The sequence below is a fragment of the Pimephales promelas genome, chromosome 11, assembly GCF_988280905.1.
Source record: "Pimephales promelas chromosome 11, fPimPro1.hap1.1, whole genome shotgun sequence".
NCBI classification, from domain to species: Eukaryota; Metazoa; Chordata; class Actinopteri; order Cypriniformes; family Leuciscidae; genus Pimephales; species Pimephales promelas.
In genome coordinates this window covers 4,205,141-4,222,358 of record NC_142779.1, presented here as the reverse complement: position 1 = coordinate 4,222,358, position 17,218 = coordinate 4,205,141, and the positions used below count along the sequence as shown (strand labels likewise).

Sequence of the window (17,218 nt, the reverse complement as noted above, 5' to 3'; positions counted from 1 at the left end):
GTGGTCGTGTTTTTTTAATGAATTCACAATTAACGTTATATAAAATTGTCTCTCGAGAGCTGAGAGCTCGCGTTTTATCGCGAGGTTTACCTTGTGCTCTAGGGCACACTCGCCTTTAACACAAATAACTCAGAGTTACGTGAACTGCATGATAGAGCATTTTTTCCACAACAAATAAAAGGAGAATATCTTGCGTTTGAGGAGACCGGTCCTGACTATTGCATCTGAAGATGACGGTTGAGAACGTGCTTCCGGCCAACTTTGGCTATGCTATTTTTACATATATGTATAGTTTTGTCATGTTAGCCTATCTCGGGCTAAAAGTTGGTGCTGCAAGAAAGAAGTACAAGATAAAGGTACGATAAGGCTTCATATGCAATGCATTCTATTAGATTGGCCGAAATTATACTGATGCGTAGTTAACGTTGATTTCTGATTTATGCATTTTTTATGGCAGATGTTTTAGTTTAATGTGTTTTTTCTGCGCTCGTGTTTTGTGTACAGTATCCCAACATGTACAGTGACAATGAGCCAGTGTTCAACTGTATTCAAAGAGCGCACCAGAACACACTGGAGGTGTATCCACAGTGGCTGGTCTTCCAGACTATTGCTGCATTAGAGTATCCGGTGAGTTCACAGATGTGTGTCATTTAGAATGGGAATTCAAACTAATTTAATATATATATATATATATATATATATATATATAAAAAAAAAGCATTTAATGAGTTCCGTTTAAATTACTTATAAAATGTTATCATATAGCACATGGGGTATTTCCTAAAAAAATGACATGGCATTTAAAAAATATATACATTAATACATTTTAAAGAATTTATGAAGAACATTAATTTTGCAAAATGCCCTGGAATACCTCCAATTTTGATGTCATCTCAAACATTCTGGTGGGCGTTTTGTTAAATCTGTTATTGCGTTGACATTATTGAACCCAGTTTGGAGCAATAAAAAAAAACAAATTAGTTTAAAGATTTGTTTGTGGGTTTATCAAATTTCTTTTAATCGTAATTCAGGAAATTCCTCTTCCTGCTATTCCAATTCAAATTTCCAGTTTAACCTGAAGGTGAAGGTAGCCTATTCAAATTCACACTAAAATGGGCTTGCAACTGAAATGTTGTTTGTTTAAACCCCACAAGGGTTTATATATATAATCTATCATCATTGTGCCTTTGATCAAAACACTTGACCTTTATCAAGGGTGTAGCAGAAGGAAGTGTGTAAGAAGTGCACTGTAAATATCTGTTAATTTAGCCATTTTCATGTGCTCTCCTCTTCTTGTATGAAAACCCTCTCACCCAGTTCACTTCTCTTTATCTTGCATGTTTTATCTCCCATATCAGCTAGTTGCCTCGGTGTTAGGAGTCATCTGGATTACGAGCAGATTCTCTTATGCCTGGGGTTACTACACGGGTGGTAAGTCTTTACAATGCCCATATAGAAGTCTGTTGCAATTCTCAGGAGTTATCACAAATGCAAAAGCACATTCAGATCTGTTTCTGAATCCGAGTACAAATGTGAAAAGCATAGCTTTTATTTGTGCATTAAATTATAGATTTAAATGACATGTATATTCATGCATTTTGAATCTCTGCACACGTTTGCAAAATGCCAAAATAAAGTTAAATAAAACTGACTGTTAGAGCATAAGCATAAATATCCATTCTATTTAGAGGAAACCTCCTTTTTGGAGGTTACACCAGTATATTTTCAGTGTGACTTGGTTCCAATTGGCGCCATTTTATCAAGCGAAGCAATCGCTTGATAAGACTGAAATCTCTTAGACATTCTCAGACACTGTTTTGGTTCTCGGGCTCAAGATTATCATTTTTGATTACTATTTTGAGTGTTTAGGAATTTTTAGGAAGTACTGCGGCTGCCCTGATGGAAATGTATAACTGTTTCAAAAAAGTATTATCTTAATTGAATACCCCTGGTTCTTTCAAACAATATGTGAGTTTTATCCCTCATCACCAGTGTTGTTTCTCTGTTTCAGATCCTGCTAAGAGGATGCGTGGTGCGTACGGGTACATCGGGCTGTTAGGAGTCATTCTGCTCTCCATCTCTGTGGCTCTCAAACTGCTTGGAGTCCTTTAAGAGAACAACACACCACATAATACCAAAGACCAATAGTCTTTTTACTCTGTTTTGTATTGTTCCATCCTGTAACTTTTTTTTTCTATTTTTCTTTTTTTTTTTTTTTTACAAATTATACAATATATTAATCACATGTAATCAACATTTTAGACTTTCATACTCAAGCTTTATGCTGTATTTCTCCGATTTCAATTACGCTGACCAGTTAATCATTTCATGATGGTGTTTATGAGCAGACAACCTGAGTTTGAGTCCAGTTTAGGTCATTATCGCTTGTGGATCACTGTACAGGTTATTTCAGGTGCAAATATTCAACAAATTTATTGATTTGACTGCACTGACACAATTGGATGAGAACTGAACTGGATGATGACGTCACAGTTTTCTCCAGAGCTACTGTATGATAAATAACTAAATTCATAACTAGTGATTTTTAATGGAAATGAACCAACGCTGAACTTACTTAGGCTGGACAATGACACTATTTTCTTCTAAAGCTGCTGTTCAGCCAAAACAAACTCTGTTGCATTATTTTTCTGATATCACTGTAAAGCTGCTTTGAAACAATCTGCATTATAAAAGCGCTAAATAAATAAAGGTGACTAAACTTGACTTGCAAAACTAATCACTAGGCAGCAAATCAGAGACTGTCCTGATTTGATTGGCATGTATGGTCATTGGTCAACCTTCTATTTATATCAATAGATTCAGAGAAATGAATAATAAAATGTTGGTGTAAGATTCAAATAAACCATATGTGGGTGCTTGATTGATTTAAAGAGAGAAAACGTATGGTGATCATACTTCATACTGCTTATTTTAGCAGAGGAACATGCTCTGTCATTTCTGAAATCACTGAGAGGAGATTACAAAAGGTCCTTTAGTTGTAAAAATGAAATGAATAACATAATTCTGGTCACTGGTAATATTTAAAGTAGCATATGGCTGGGCTTTAGGACAACTGGAGTGTTAAAACATTTATAAACAGACCCTAGAGCGTTTACTATGCTATGGTGATGTGGGTGGTTACTATGATATTCTTATCATTCCATTTGGCTCCTTAAAATCAGTTTTTATTTTTTGAGAGAGTCTCATAGATGAGAAAAGCAGTGTGGCCAAGTTTAATATTTAGAGTTAGGAGTTTTATCAGAACACTCTGAACAATAGTAAATGCAAACACCACTAATAAACAGATACTATGAAGAATTTACCGTAGTTTGGGGGCTAAAAGTTTGATTGTCTTTACAATTTTAGTTTAGTATTTCCAGGTTTGAAAATATTGAAAAAGAGTAAATTTCTGTTCTCTTCACATTTCCTGATGTGTTTAAGTGTTTACAAGATTTGTATTATATATTTGTTGTTGAAAAAATTAAAATAACAGTTTCATATCTATCCTTGTATGGTTCAACTGGTCGAGGACGTTGATATGGTCATGTGATGTCAACATAGGCGCCTTCAGGGGGCGACCCGCTCCTTGTATAACAACTTTTTATAAAATAAAATATATATGTATTTTATTGTAAATTTATCAGACGTGCTGATCACTTATTTAGGTCTAAAACCCTTAGTTGGTGCGCGTTTTGTTTGATAGGACGTGCCCAGTATGATGGAGAGGGCACTGCGCATGTGCGGCTCAGAGCCACTGTTTTAGACGGAAGACTGCGGAGTCTATCTCCACTTACTGCGAACCACAAGAAACACTCAAGAAAAGTGCAGGTAAGAATGTATTGTGCTACAGAGCGTGAGTTATTGTTATCATTCATGAGTTATTCTTCAATACTGCACGTATTTATCCGTGATACTTTATATAAACAGTGATGTAGCAAATATGGGTTAGAAATCATCCGGGGATTAGAGATCAAACACGTCGTTTACAGCATTAACGCTCGACGGCTTCGTCCGAAAATGAACGGAAACATAGTTTTGAACAATTGTGTTAAACATCGCTTATGTTAATATTCAGATTTTGGACGCAAACATGACAAAATGGAAATCCTTTTGTGTGCTATTTGTGTTTGGTTTCGGGGTGATCATGTGTGCTCTGCGTGTGCGCAGTCAGTGATGTTGCGCAGCATTTGCGCACTAACAATTTATTAAATTTATTATGATTCCTGCTAAAATGAGTTTGTGAACACTAACTTCCCCCAGTGTTTTTAAAAATGTTTTTGAAATGAGTATCTTATGCTCACTACTAGTCACCAAGCATACAGTCACCATTGTGAACTATTATGTTATGTTTTCTATTCCAATTTTTTTTAAATGTAATTTTATTACTAAATAGGAAGTTGAAATATAATCTTTTGTAAGATAGATGTCTTTACTGGCACGTTTGATGAATTTAATGCAAACTTCCTGAATAAAACTATTAATTCGTTTTTATTTACCCTCTAAACTTTTGAACTGGTACTGCATCGTGGTTTCCTTAAAACTCTAAGCAGCAAAAAAACGTTTTCATATATAATATCTAACTAAAAGCATACGCAGCAGATAGATAGATAGATATGTTGATGGTGTTTTGAAATGAAAATATCTATATATTTGTTCAAGATTGTCACTGTAATTCATGTTATTTAAAGTTTTATTTACTTTAGATAAAAGCCCAAGCTAGATGGCCCTGTTCATTACGCAATATGAATAAGTATCTGTACTATGACCGTATTTCTTTGAATGATCAGGTGAAATCAGCAGCATGTCGGGGTTTCTGGATGGGATCAGATGTGGCGATTGCGAGTGTAATGTGGATTGGGGTGAGAAGAGAAACACCATCGCCTCCATCGCAGCCGGAGTTCTGGTACGTCTGCCTGATGACTTATAAATTGTCGTCTGCACTTTACCTCAAAAACCCAGTGATTCTCAAACTAATGATCTTTCTTCTCACACTGTGCACCCGTGCAGTTTTTCACAGGCTGGTGGATCATCATCGATGCAGCGATAATGTACCCTAAAGAGGAAGAGTTCCACCACGCATATCACACCTGTGGGGTTATAGCGACTATAGCCTTCCTCATGTGAGTTACACCTGTACAGATTCTCTCTCGGCCCTCGTTGCTTCCTCTAATGAAGGGAACAGAGCACTTGTTTTTAATGTGTCCAGCCAGACAGACTGTCCCTGATTTCTTCCTGTTGTTTAGCCTTGATTTAACTACAGGGTTGTGCAATGACTACCGTCACCATGACTGCATTGTTCAATTCCCTGTTGAGTTTCACTTTCTGTTGATTTCAAAGACTTTAGATAGACGGTGCACTTATATTACAATGAAAGGGGGAAAGTGTTTTGAGACACTGTTTTGAGACAAGGATTTGAGACTGTTGTTGTCAGATTTCATTGGTGATTTTAAATTTAAAGGGATACTTCACTTCTGGAAAGATGAATGTGTATTTAAAATGGGTCATTTATGTAGAAGAAATGTGAAATTATTTTTGAATTTGGAGCTTTCTAGACTGAGAAAAGCCAGAAAATGTAGTTTTGACTTAAGTGGATGAAAGACAACAACTCCCAGAATGCACTTGCTTCGCTGCCCTAGGAGGCCACGCCTACCGGTAACAGAGCTCAGTAGTTAAACAACAAGTCTAGGCTACTAGCGAGTCTCCGCGATGAGTCTGCCTGAAAATGTGTTTCGAGATCGCCCAAAATGTCCGGGATTCGGCTTTTGCGTTCTACAGTCGCCATTCATCATGTTTACTGTGGCGAGCGGGACGAGTGAGGGAGAACGGCTCGAGGCCGGTGGCGTGATGACCAATGAGCGACATTGCAACATGTTAAAATGCACATCAACCGATCACTTGTTTAGCGTTCATGTAAACACTACATTCAGATTCACCAATCAGAATGAATTCAGTTAGATTGAAACAAAAGCTGAGCATGTAAACAATGAATGGCGACTGCAGAAAGCAAAAGCTGAATCCCGGACATCGACGGCCGGACATGTCCAGGAAAAAGTGGATGGTAACCCCTACTACTCAGCTTTCTCCACAGAACAAGAGCCTGCTAGCTTCGCTTCCAAAAAAAAAGATGGCTGACACTATGTGTTCATTCTGTGAGTGAGATCGGGTTGAGGACATGCGGGACAGACCTACTAATACAAAGCTTAATGCTAAAACCTGAAGTATCCCTTGATTATTAAGCTTGGTGAACAGCTTTAGAGATGTTTCCCCATTAAAGAGATTGGAGCTGTACTTGCGTGACTGAAATACTGAAGCTGCCCGAGAGGAGTTTCAGAGATGGCCGTCCAGTGGAATGACTTTCCTTAAAGGGTCTTTGTTTGAATGCAGGATCAACGCAGTGTCAAACGGCCAGGTGAGGGGAGACAGCTACAGCGAGGGCTGCTTGGGACAGACTGGTAAGTGCTGCATTCACATCATGATGTTTTGGACTTTATCGGAATACTATATAACTAAAAAGTGCCTTAGGGGGTTTTTCTCTTTGTTCTTTTGGTCTTGACAAAAAAAAAAGAAAACAAGATATTTATTCCTGGTTCGCTTAGTGTTCACACTGTCTTTTTTTAAGATGGGACCTATAAAAATAAAGTATTTTACAACAGACCTTAGCATCAAAACCAATGCTGTGTTCTGGGCTAAATGCACTCGTCACATGTGCTGATGATATTTTGACCAGCTGAGAACCCATGGAGAGATTATAGTATGTGTAACGGAGTCAAAACAGCGTCAGGAATCGGTCCGTCACACACACAGATGAAGATCTCCTGCGAGGAGATGCCTGTACTGAACTGTGATGGGCAACATCATGATTATGATGATAAAAATGCGTGACATGTCCTGTTTTTGGTTCGTTTACATGTCTTTGGTCTGTCCTACGTTCATATTTTAGTCGAATCGTACCAGAGATGGTTTGGAAGTGAACTGAGACTCAGTCCTCTTGTTTGCTCACTGCACACCAGGGCTCAGGTGGCAGTGTTCACGCTCATTCAAATGAACCACACTAACAGAGCAATCGTGCCATTCGATTTAATCGAACCAAACATGCCAAGTGTGAACACAACCTCTTTAAATTCTAAAAAATTAAAGTAAAAAATTGCAAATACTGTGTTCGACTGAACTAGGAAGGGTCACAGCCCTTGCATATTGTTGTCCTATTGTTAATGTTTGCCTCTAATGCTCTCCTCATTTGGATAAAGGCGTCTGTTAAATGATGAAATGTAAATGTAATGTGTGTGTAGGTGCCAGAGTTTGGCTCTTCATCGGGTTCATGTTGGCATTCGGGTCTCTCATCGCCTCTATGTGGATTCTGTTTGGTGGTTTCGTTGTGACCGGTAAGAGATGAGAGATTTTGCTTTGTTTTTTCTTTTTAGAGAAAACGATGTTTCAGGTTTCTACTTGTATATAGTTTCTAATAAAGTTTTTATTTTTTATGAATGAACAGAAAAGAAGGATCTGTCAGTGTACCCTGGTATTGCAGTTTTCTTCCAAAATGCATTCATCTTCTTTGGGTAAGTTTGGAAATAGAAAGAACAGAATCTCACATCAGAACAGGCTTGATATTACCCGTAGGCCAGGGTGATATAATTTTATTGGCCTATAATTTAATTTTATTTTAGTATATATATGTATGTATATATATATATATGTGTGTAACACTATATAAACTCTACAAAAGTTTATGATCGGTAAGATTGAACCGTTTCGAAAGAGGTCTTTATTGTTCACCAAGGTTGCATTTTTTTTTTTTTTTTTGATCAAAAATACATTAAAAACTGATTGTTAAATAATGTAATTTATTCCTATGAGCAAAGCTGAATTTTCTCCTGTCTTCAGTGTCACACGATCCTTCAGAAATCATTCTAATATGATGATTTGCTGCTCAAGAAACATTTATTATTATTATCAATGTTGAAAACAATTGATGCTTAATATTTTCATGATTCTTCACTGAGTAGCAAGTTAAACACAACAGCATTTATTTAAAATAGAAATCTTTTGTATCATTATAAATGTCTTTACTGCCACCTTTGATCAATTAAATGCATCCTTGCTGACTAAAAGTGGAAATTTCTTTAAATAAATAAATAAGTAAATAGAGTAAAAAAAAAACTGGCCCCAGGGATATTTAATAAATTATGTGCAATATTCTAGTTATTACCTATATTTTTACTAAAACAATTTGTATCTAATTGACATGTGGAGATAATTAATTTTTAAGTGATTGATTACACAAACGAGTTGTTAAATCAAATTTTTTTCAAATAAATCTAATGGAATGGACAATATTATCTTATTCAAACTGAATGAAACTGAACTGAATTTTTTTTCTACTGATGCTTTTGAATATGTGAGACATTTAAAGGACCTTTTAAATAGAAAGCCTAATGCCCCGTTAAAAGTGCATTAAAATAATTTTGAAGACGTCATGAATATATGAACTATCGCCCCGGCCTGTAATTTGAGCATTCATGCAAATTATAATAAATTACTCTGCAAACAACATGATCATTTGATTGAGTTCTGATTTGTGATTGTCCTTCACTCTTTGCAGTGGTCTGGTGTTCAAGTTTGGCCGAACTGAGGACCTCTGGCAGTAAAGCTTCATTTCCTTCAATCAAATCCCACAGTCCATCAACGAACAATTCCTCTGTACTTAATGCTGCTTATTTGCACTCGCTATTTTTTTCTCTCCTCTTTTCAACCCCTCAGATGACTCCCGTTCTTAATTATATTCCTTCTTCCTTTCTTTGTCTTGTTTCCTTATGAGTGCACTCAAGAAATGCAAATCAAATCCAGACTCTTCAGTCACATTTTGACCTCACTCTGCATTAAAAAATTACATATATGCAATAGAACTACAATGACATAACATACATAAAGTGTAGAATTCTCATATTAAAAGTGCACAATAAGAGCTAATATCTTCAGCCTGGCTTTTCCAGAGATCTCAAGAGGAAAGAAAACATTGATTCACTAAATATAGTAACGTGATCATATGCGACCGCAGCAGGGAGAGTTTTTTTGGGCAGACTCGTTTATAAACCAAAATGAGTGACTCACTGTGTGTGTTTCTATTTTTAACGTGTCGTCATTTGAATTAGTTTGCTTTTTTTTTTACATATGCCACCGAATTTGTATCTGTCGTTTCACTTTCATGCCTAATCTCTTGAAATTTCACGTTCAGTCAGACCAGCGTACTGTCGTATTAGCTCAGTTGACATTACTGCAACAGCGCTTTAGTCAATGTTTTACTTTTGGAAGATTTTTATATATTATGTTATTTGAATTCCCGTACCTTTTTCAGATTTTTTACAATTATTTTTACAGAGATTGCACTGAGCAAGAGCAGTTTCTTAGAGCTGAGCTTTACCAGAAACATGTACATTCACTGTCAACTTTTTTTTTTTTTAAAGATGAAGTGTTTCATTTTTGTGCGACTAGTAAAACCAAACAGCATATTTTTCTCGACTGTGGGAACCCTGGTTATATATTTTGTGTGTTCTGGAGCATTAAGGTCACTCTCTATGTGTATGCTTGGGCATGTGGGAGTTGTATAAAAATGTTAATGGTTTTAAAAAAGCACAATTTCTTATTATTTCAGTGGTTATGGGAGAATAAGGTGACGTCAGTCAAAGATTTTGACTCGTCTATCAACTGACAAATTAGAGAGTCTGTGATTTCTACATGCTAAAAGAATGTAACATTTTAATGTAATCCATGCCTCTCTTTCTGACAAAAAGTAGCTAAACTTCATTCAACTGTGGGTTTCAAATGAATAAAATTATTGTAAATATGTACAGAGCCAGTGTTATTTTCTTTCACTATGTTCAAATACAGATGAATAATGGGTTTATGGACTATAGGTTAGCCATCAGGTTATTTTTATATATTAAATTAGTTGGTGGTATATCAGCTCACCAAACTTCTCCAGCCACGGGCTTGGAAAATTCTTTGCCGTTGTTGTTTTGAGGATATTTTATATTGTAAATTGTTTACTTAAGCAACCTGTGACTTCTCAAACACAGATTTTATGTTAATTGCATTTATGAGTTCTCTTTTCGATGTTTTTTCACAATGTTCTTCATACATGTACCACCAAATTTGGAAACTACAAGAGAAGGAAATACATAATTAGCGATCATTAACATGTTTGGAAATATAAATTAAGGTTTAATACATTTAAAAAAAAATAAAAAATAGGTATGTCATTAATTCCACTTTAAATGATAAAAGATGAATGCGAACACAGCAAGAGAAAGGACTGACGTTTAGTCATGGTAGACACTGTATTTATATTGTTGTGAATGAACAAAACCATTTACCTCCCAGAATGCCTGGTCATCAAAGCACTTCCTGTCCTGCTGGGGTCTCCACAAACTCCATTTAAGGAAAAGTCCTGCAAATTTTAACTTAAGTTGTATGTTTAGTCTGCCTCAGTAAACTAAAACACAAAACTTATCAGTAAGGGTAATGCAAAAACACAACACTTTACTTTGATGGTCCATCAGTAGACGTTTCTACAATGTCAACTAACTCTCATTAGAGTATTAATGGACTGTTAGGTTAGATCAGGGTTAGTAGAATAAGTTTACATGAACTTGCAAAGTCCCTTATTGTCAGTATATGGTGATTTGCTGAGAGTAGTTCACTCTAAAAAAAAAAACTACTGAGGAGTAGTTCACTTTAAAAAAAAATAAAGTGAACTGCTAATAATTTACCCCCAAAATGTCATCCAAGAACGAATCAACGAATGAAATGACTCGAAAAAAGATTCGTTCATTTTGATGAATGAGTTTGAACAGGAGAGTCACAAACGCTCGTCACCGAACAGAGCAAGGCGACCATTTGTGCTTATAAAACTTAAACTTAGTTATTTTTGATCGTTTCGCTAGATATGACCCTTATTCGTTGTCTGGTGTCGTTTAAAGCACTTTGAAGCTGCAGTGAAACTCTCATTTTGACCTTGAACCGTTTGGTCCCCATTGAAGTCCATTATATGGAGAAAATCCTGGAATGTTTTCATCAAAAACCTTAATTTCTTTTCGACTGAAGAAAGAAAGACATGGACATCTTGGATGACATGGGGGTGAGTAAATTATCAGCAAAAGTTTTTTTAAAAAGTGAACTGCTCCTTTAATCATTATAACACAAGGAAATGAAATATGTCTGTCTAATGATCTCCATCAGTGGTGTACCTGTAGCTGTTCCCATCACCAGGCTCATGCACAGTGTTATGAGGAGAACACAGATGTGATACACAGCAAACCGCACAGCTCTGAGAACACAAATACAACACAAATCTGAAAAAACATAATTTTATGCCTGTAGTCATTGCTTTTACTGTTATTTTATTTAATGGCATGATTGACTAAAAGTGAAATTCACTTTACATTGTGCTTTCAGTACTGGCCAGCCGTATAAATAAATGAGCGAACCATCCCAGGATTCCCGGTATGGCGTGCACATTGAGGACGCCACAGGTGTCATGACACTCAAAAGCAAACAACATGTGATCCTGAATGAAAGTAAAAAACAGAGACTCTATCACTTAAAGTTATAGTACTTCAACTTGAAACAAACCTGACAAATACTGAAATACAATAAATGTTTTATTTTAATTAATGTTTAATGTTTTTATGGGCTGTCAAACGATTAATCGCATTCAAAATAAAAGTTTGTGTTCACATAATATATGTGGGTGCACGGTGTATAATTATATATATAAATACAAACACATATTTGTATGTATTTAAGAAATATTTCCATGTATGTACTGTATATATTTTTATATGTAATTTATATTTTTTTCTTAAATATACACGCATGTGTGTGTATTTATATACACAAAATAATGATACACAGTGCACCCACATATATTATGTAAACTTAAGACTTTTATTTTGAATGCGATTAATCGTTTGACAGGCCTAGTTTTCTTATGGTTTTAGTTTTAGTGAACGACCCTGGGGAATTTGAGTTTTCCATTTTGTGATAAATGTGGCTTGACCTTCATGTACTTGAATCCCAGGGCTGATACGAGAGCGGCACAGAAACCAATCATCATTGCAATCCATGGCGCGTGGACTGCCGTCATGGCAACTCCAATGGCAACACCACCAGACAAGGCAGAGCTCTGGATATGAACCTGTAAAACATGGTACTCTTCACATTATCTGAGAAACTGGAAAGTCAACATGTAATGGAGTTCACAGCCCATTATACTTTCATGATGCGTATGATTTCAGAGTATTATGTTATGATTGTTTTCAACTCTGTGAGGGAGTTTGCTACGTGGGAATGTTCTTCCTACAGTCGCTCACCATGTTCATCTTTCCTTTGCAGCTGGTGAGCATGGAAACAGACATCGCAATGACAACACTGACGGCCAGAGACAGATACGTCCCATATATCACAGTGAGTTTCAGTTCTTTCTCCACCCTGTGAGACACCAGTGCTGAGTTAAAACTGGGCCAGAACATCCACAGAAACAGTGTTCCTGTGAGAAAGAGAGAAAGGGAGGCAGTTCCCCGAGCATGATTTAATTAAAATATAGAGATAAAATAATTACACTTCGGTCCTTGAATCTGATTGGGCGAGCATCGTTCAAAGGAGCTGTGATATCCAGCAGCACTGTTGTTTCGACTGTCAGTGTTGGGGATTCTCAGTGACTCTTTCTTTCACACAGTTACACCAGTAGGTGGCGACAAATGACTGTCTTTGTAAATAACTCACTGAATCATTCATTGAGCCTATTGAACCGATTCGTTCACAACTTTCATGATTCGTTTAGGATCGAAAGAAGAAGTGACTGGCTGTGTCCGAAATAAGGCACTATTTGAAGGGACAGCCATTTGTAGTGGTGTCCGAAACCATAGTGGATGTTATCGAATGCACTCTTTTGATGTATGCTCAGTTATGATCAGATGTATCTTAAGTGTGACTCACTCGAAGCTCACAACTCATCTGATGTGCTGTCATGGTTACAGTCTGAAACCTGGTTTAGAGGTATTTTCTGAGTCCGAGAGATAACTGTTAGTTATTGTACTCACCAAACATTGCGAATAAGCCAGTGCTGCGGTCATTTTTTTCTTTCTCATGTTTTGGATCGATTCCCTCTCTGTACAGCACCCATGACACCATCACACCAAAAAGAGCCCCGAAGATATGCAGCATCATGATGCTGTACAGCGGATCTGCCTAAAACATGAACACAGTTTCAAATACTCAATCTGCTAAATAAAATAGTATGTTCATTAGTGCTGTCAAATTGATTAATCGTGATTTATTGCATCTAAAATAAAAGTTTGTAAATATATGTATAAAATATATAACATAAATACCTGTTCCATTACACATAGGCTATAGTTATATACGTTTTATATATTGTTGTTATGTTAAATTTCTTTACTGAAATTGGCTTGCAATGTAGAGATGAGGGCATTTTTAAAATGAATTTATATCTGGTAATGTAATACTGAGAGTTTTCAGGATCAACTAATTAAAAAACAAACCAATTAATGAATTAATCTGAATGAATCATTCTTCATTGAAATCATTCTTCTTGAAATTAGCATTCAATGTACCTTGAAATATGGATAATATAGGATAAAAATTAGTGCTGTCAAATCGATTAATCATGATTAATCACATCTAAACATAAAGGTTTGTAAATATATATGTGTGCACTGCACACAGACATATAGATTTCACAAACGTTTATGTTAGATGCGAATAATCGCGATTAAACGATTTGACAGTACTAGTTAACAGGATCAACCGTGATTTTCATCAGGGAAAGTAATACTTCTCTTACATGGAGCAGAGTTCGCAGGATCCACTGATTGATCACAAATCCAGTGACCTCCACCAGAGCCATTAGTAAAAGCTGGACAGGATTTGTCTTCCCATGGACTGCTCCCATTGCAACCAGAGCGGATGCTGCACAGAGCTCTGCCTCAATCACACTACATGAGGAGCACAAATAACATCTGATGTAGTGGTGCTTTCAAACCTACTCTCAGGTGAAAAAAAGGTACAAAAGCGGTCACTGGAGCGGTACCCTTTCAAAAAGGTACATCTACACTGTCTACAGTCAGAGTGCATATTAGTACCTTTTTATTCCAGTCACAGCTTTCGTACTTTTTTTTTACCAATTTAAAGTATGAAAATAATCATGACAAAGGATAAGCCCTTCGTAATGATATTTAAAAATCATTTTTTTAAACAAACAAATGCTTTAGAGAAGAGCTAAGCATTTTTAAATGTTAATGTTTCATATTCACTCTCAGAAAAAAAAGGTACAAAAGCTGTCACTGTGGCTGTACCTTTTCAAAGGGTAAACTTTTGTCCATTTTAGGTGCCAATATGTCCATTTTAGGTGCCAATGTCCATTTCAGGTGCTAATATGTACATTTCAGGTGCTAAATATGTACATTTTAGGTGTGAGTATGTATATTTTAGGTGCTACTGTATGTACATTTCAGGTGCTAATATGTACATTTTAGGTGCGAATATTTACATTTTAGTGGCTAATATGTACATTTCAGGTTCTAATATGTACATTTCAGGTGCTAATATGTACATTTTAGGTGCTAATATGTACATTTCAGGTGCTAATATGTACATTTTAGGTGCTAATATGTACATTTTAGGTACTATTATTATCTACATTTTAGGTGTTAATATATGTACAGTTTAGGTGCTAATATGTACATTCTATGTGCTAATATGTACCATCAAGGTACCAATATGCAGCCTTTAGGTACAAAAGTGTACCTTTTGAAACAGCCCAGTGACAGCTTTTGTACCTTTTTTCTGAGAGTGTACCCTTTCAAAAAGGTACACCTTTGTGTCTACAGAGTGCATATTAGTACCATTTTAAAGTATGAAAATAATCATGACAAAGCCCTTTGTCATGATTATTAAAATCAGTTTTTGTTTTAAACAAACAAATGCATTAGTTTTTCCAAAGTTTGTAAATGTACCAGTTTTCCAAAGTTAATGTACCATTAACATTTTTAAATGTTAATGTTTCATATTCAATCTATGAAATTACAATTATATGGATTACTCGTTTAATGACCTTTCCAACGTGATTATGGAATTCGTGGCATGTCGCAGACCAGCACAAGACAATCAGTTGTGGTTCAAAAGTATATACATTTTTATTTTTTATTTTTTTTTAAATGACTGATCGTTTCGCTGGATAAGACCTTATTCCTCAAGATGGGAACGTTCAGAGCCGTATGAAGCTCTGGACTTCAACAATTTGGTTACCATTGAAGTCTGTTGTGTGGGAAAAAATCTAGACATAGATTAGACATGTTTTCATAGACATAAACATCTTGGATGTCAATGGGGCGCGTAAATTATGAGGAAATTTTCATTTTGAGGTGAACTAATCCTTTAACATTTACACTGTGGATTGCTTTTGTAAGAAAGCATCTGCTAAGACCTGTAATGTCGCTGTACCTCTTCATACTGATGTGGATCTCTCGTCTGTGGTGGCGTTGTGGCAGCAGGAAGCCATTCATCAAGACGGCCCACTGGATGGCCATGGCTGCTAACAGCATGTTAAACCCTGATCCACTGAAACCATATCGTACAAGGAACGTGGCCAGGAATCCAAACCCCATGAATATCATCACATGAATATCTTGGAATTCTGTAGAAAAGATTGCATTTCCAATATTTTATGAAAAGCGATATAAACTTCAAAAACTTGGCGTTCAGTCTTTTAATTGCTTGTGAAATGCTTCTTATCATCCAAAACCAGAGATGTTGTGGCTCCACACCCCAACGGCAATGTTCCACACATTTACAAACAAAACCAAGTAATCATATTCATTTTAAGTACATTCATATGGATAGGAATATTGCTATTGAATATTTTGACACGTTAAAGTTTCTAAAAAAAAAAAAAGGCCAGGAATTAGTTTCTGAACTGAATATGTGAGTAGTCTTTTGTTGCATTAGCATGCATTAACATATGCAATTAACATAGCAGGTTTACAAAAGATGATGTGATGCATTTCATAAATAACCTCAGGTTTATCCTTAAGCTGAACAATGAATGCAAGTTTGAACTCTTGAGAATCATAGCACAGCTTAAATGTAAATCAGACTTACTAACCTGCATATGAGCGGATGAAAAGCTTACTGTCAGACTCATGCTGCTCTATTTTCACAAAAAAGACAAACAGTAGGATAAAGATGGTTTCCAGGAGGAAGGCCACAAGAGGAAGTCTTGAGCGGAGACTGGGGGCGTACTGAGGAGCCATTATTACCGTGACAAAACTCTGACTGTCTTTAATCTTCACCGGCCAGAGATGAAGAAGAGTATGCAAGATCACGTGCATGCGAAGAGGAATGGAGGTGTTTCCCAAAAATGCCTCCATTTGCAATTAATCATGTTGTGTGTGTGTGTGTGTGTGTGTGTGTGTGTGTGTGTGTGTGTGTGTGTGTGTGTGTATGTTTGTTTGTAAAGTAGGACCTATTAGCAACATTATCAAAACCTGGCAAAGAAAATGATAACTATTAAAAGTTTGGGTTATTCCTGTTCTACAGCACCTAAATTATGTTTTTTTTTTCTTTAACTAAATTGTTACTTACTTAAATCGAGCAAAATTGTTACTTACTTAATTGGGATCAAATGAAGTTAATTAATTTGCCTCTAAACAAAATATTGATCTATGTATGGGCCATTTGGTTGTTGTAACTCTTCAAAAATAAACTTTATTTTTGATCTTTTCAACATTGAATCTACTTCACATATTTAACTATTCAAAATGTGTATTGGTCAATACACATTTTCTCAATCATGTTACCGAAAATCATGTGTCATTTAAAATTCAAGTTTAGAAGCATGTCAATTAATTCCTTTTTTTTCCCCACAAGAAAGTGTTTATTTTAAAGAAATCGTTGGTTATATGTTCAAAAAAAAAAAAAAAGAAAAGATATTTGTGCCAATAAAATCACTATTAAAGCAAGGTGTATTTTGATAAAAAAAAAAAATACAAAGGCATTTTTTTCATTTTAAAGACGACTACGCCTCAAGCTGACGCCTCAAGCTTATATATATATATATATATATATATATATATATATATATATTTTTTTTTTTTTTTTTATTTTTTTTTTTAGAATTAATTAATTAAATAATTGTATA

The 17,218-nt window shown here is 35.7% G+C and overlaps 3 protein-coding genes and 1 long non-coding RNA gene across 4 annotated transcripts; 3 read left to right on the top strand and 1 right to left on the bottom strand.

Moving 5' to 3' along the window:
* Positions 1-30: 30 nt before the first annotated feature.
* mgst3b (microsomal glutathione S-transferase 3b) lies at positions 31-2,863 on the top strand. Its single transcript, XM_039671853.2, has 4 exons — positions 31-356; positions 505-627; positions 1,359-1,431; positions 2,012-2,863. Exons 1-4 carry the CDS (start codon positions 231-233, stop codon positions 2,110-2,112), a joined length of 423 nt encoding a protein of 140 aa, XP_039527787.2. The 5' UTR covers positions 31-230; the 3' UTR covers positions 2,113-2,863.
* An 808-nt stretch (positions 2,864-3,671) lies between these two features.
* On the top strand, positions 3,672-9,846 carry tmem50a (transmembrane protein 50A). The gene is made up of 7 exons (XM_039672300.2): positions 3,672-3,828; positions 4,788-4,903; positions 5,008-5,120; positions 6,385-6,452; positions 7,290-7,382; positions 7,493-7,559; positions 8,603-9,846. Exons 2-7 carry the CDS (start codon positions 4,802-4,804, stop codon positions 8,646-8,648), a joined length of 489 nt encoding a protein of 162 aa, XP_039528234.1. The 5' UTR covers positions 3,672-3,828; positions 4,788-4,801; the 3' UTR covers positions 8,649-9,846.
* rhd (Rh blood group, D antigen) lies at positions 9,083-16,398 on the bottom strand. The gene is made up of 10 exons (XM_039672298.2): positions 16,184-16,398; positions 15,523-15,715; positions 13,865-14,015; positions 13,101-13,248; positions 12,372-12,547; positions 12,059-12,196; positions 11,442-11,566; positions 11,247-11,326; positions 10,374-10,447; positions 9,083-10,159 (listed from the first exon to the last, which is right to left on the bottom strand). Exons 1-10 carry the CDS (start codon positions 16,329-16,331, stop codon positions 10,133-10,135), a joined length of 1,260 nt encoding a protein of 419 aa, XP_039528232.2. The 5' UTR covers positions 16,332-16,398; the 3' UTR covers positions 9,083-10,132.
* LOC148977120 (uncharacterized) lies at positions 12,098-13,187 on the top strand. Its single transcript, XR_016145478.1, has 2 exons — positions 12,098-12,208; positions 12,394-13,187. It is a non-coding gene; the product is annotated as an uncharacterized LOC148977120 (long non-coding RNA).
* Positions 16,399-17,218: the final 820 nt, after the last annotated feature.

What these genes read in the sequence shown, in the direction of transcription:
- tmem50a (XM_039672300.2), top strand. Translation starts at nt 4,802, where the DNA reads ATGTCGGGGTTTCTGGATGGGATCAGATGTGGCGATTGCGAGTGTAAT. An exon ending in GCGACTATAGCCTTCCTCAT is followed by an intron (nt 5,121 to 6,384) that starts GTGAGTTACACC and finishes GTTTGAATGCAG; the next exon opens with GATCAACGCAGTGTCAAACG. An exon ending in AATGCATTCATCTTCTTTGG is followed by an intron (nt 7,560 to 8,602) that starts GTAAGTTTGGAA and finishes CACTCTTTGCAG; the next exon opens with TGGTCTGGTGTTCAAGTTTG.
- mgst3b (XM_039671853.2), top strand. Translation starts at nt 231, where the DNA reads ATGACGGTTGAGAACGTGCTTCCGGCCAACTTTGGCTATGCTATTTTT. An exon ending in TTGCTGCATTAGAGTATCCG is followed by an intron (nt 628 to 1,358) that starts GTGAGTTCACAG and finishes CTCCCATATCAG; the next exon opens with CTAGTTGCCTCGGTGTTAGG. An exon ending in CTGGGGTTACTACACGGGTG is followed by an intron (nt 1,432 to 2,011) that starts GTAAGTCTTTAC and finishes TCTCTGTTTCAG; the next exon opens with ATCCTGCTAAGAGGATGCGT.
- rhd (XM_039672298.2), bottom strand. Translation starts at nt 16,331, where the DNA reads ATGGCTCCTCAGTACGCCCCCAGTCTCCGCTCAAGACTTCCTCTTGTG. An exon ending in TGGCTTATTCGCAATGTTTG is followed by an intron (nt 12,548 to 13,100) that starts GTGAGTACAATA and finishes TCTTTCTCACAG; the next exon opens with GAACACTGTTTCTGTGGATG. An exon ending in ATGACCAGGCATTCTGGGAG is followed by an intron (nt 10,160 to 10,373) that starts GTAAATGGTTTT and finishes CTTCTCTTGTAG; the next exon opens with TTTCCAAATTTGGTGGTACA.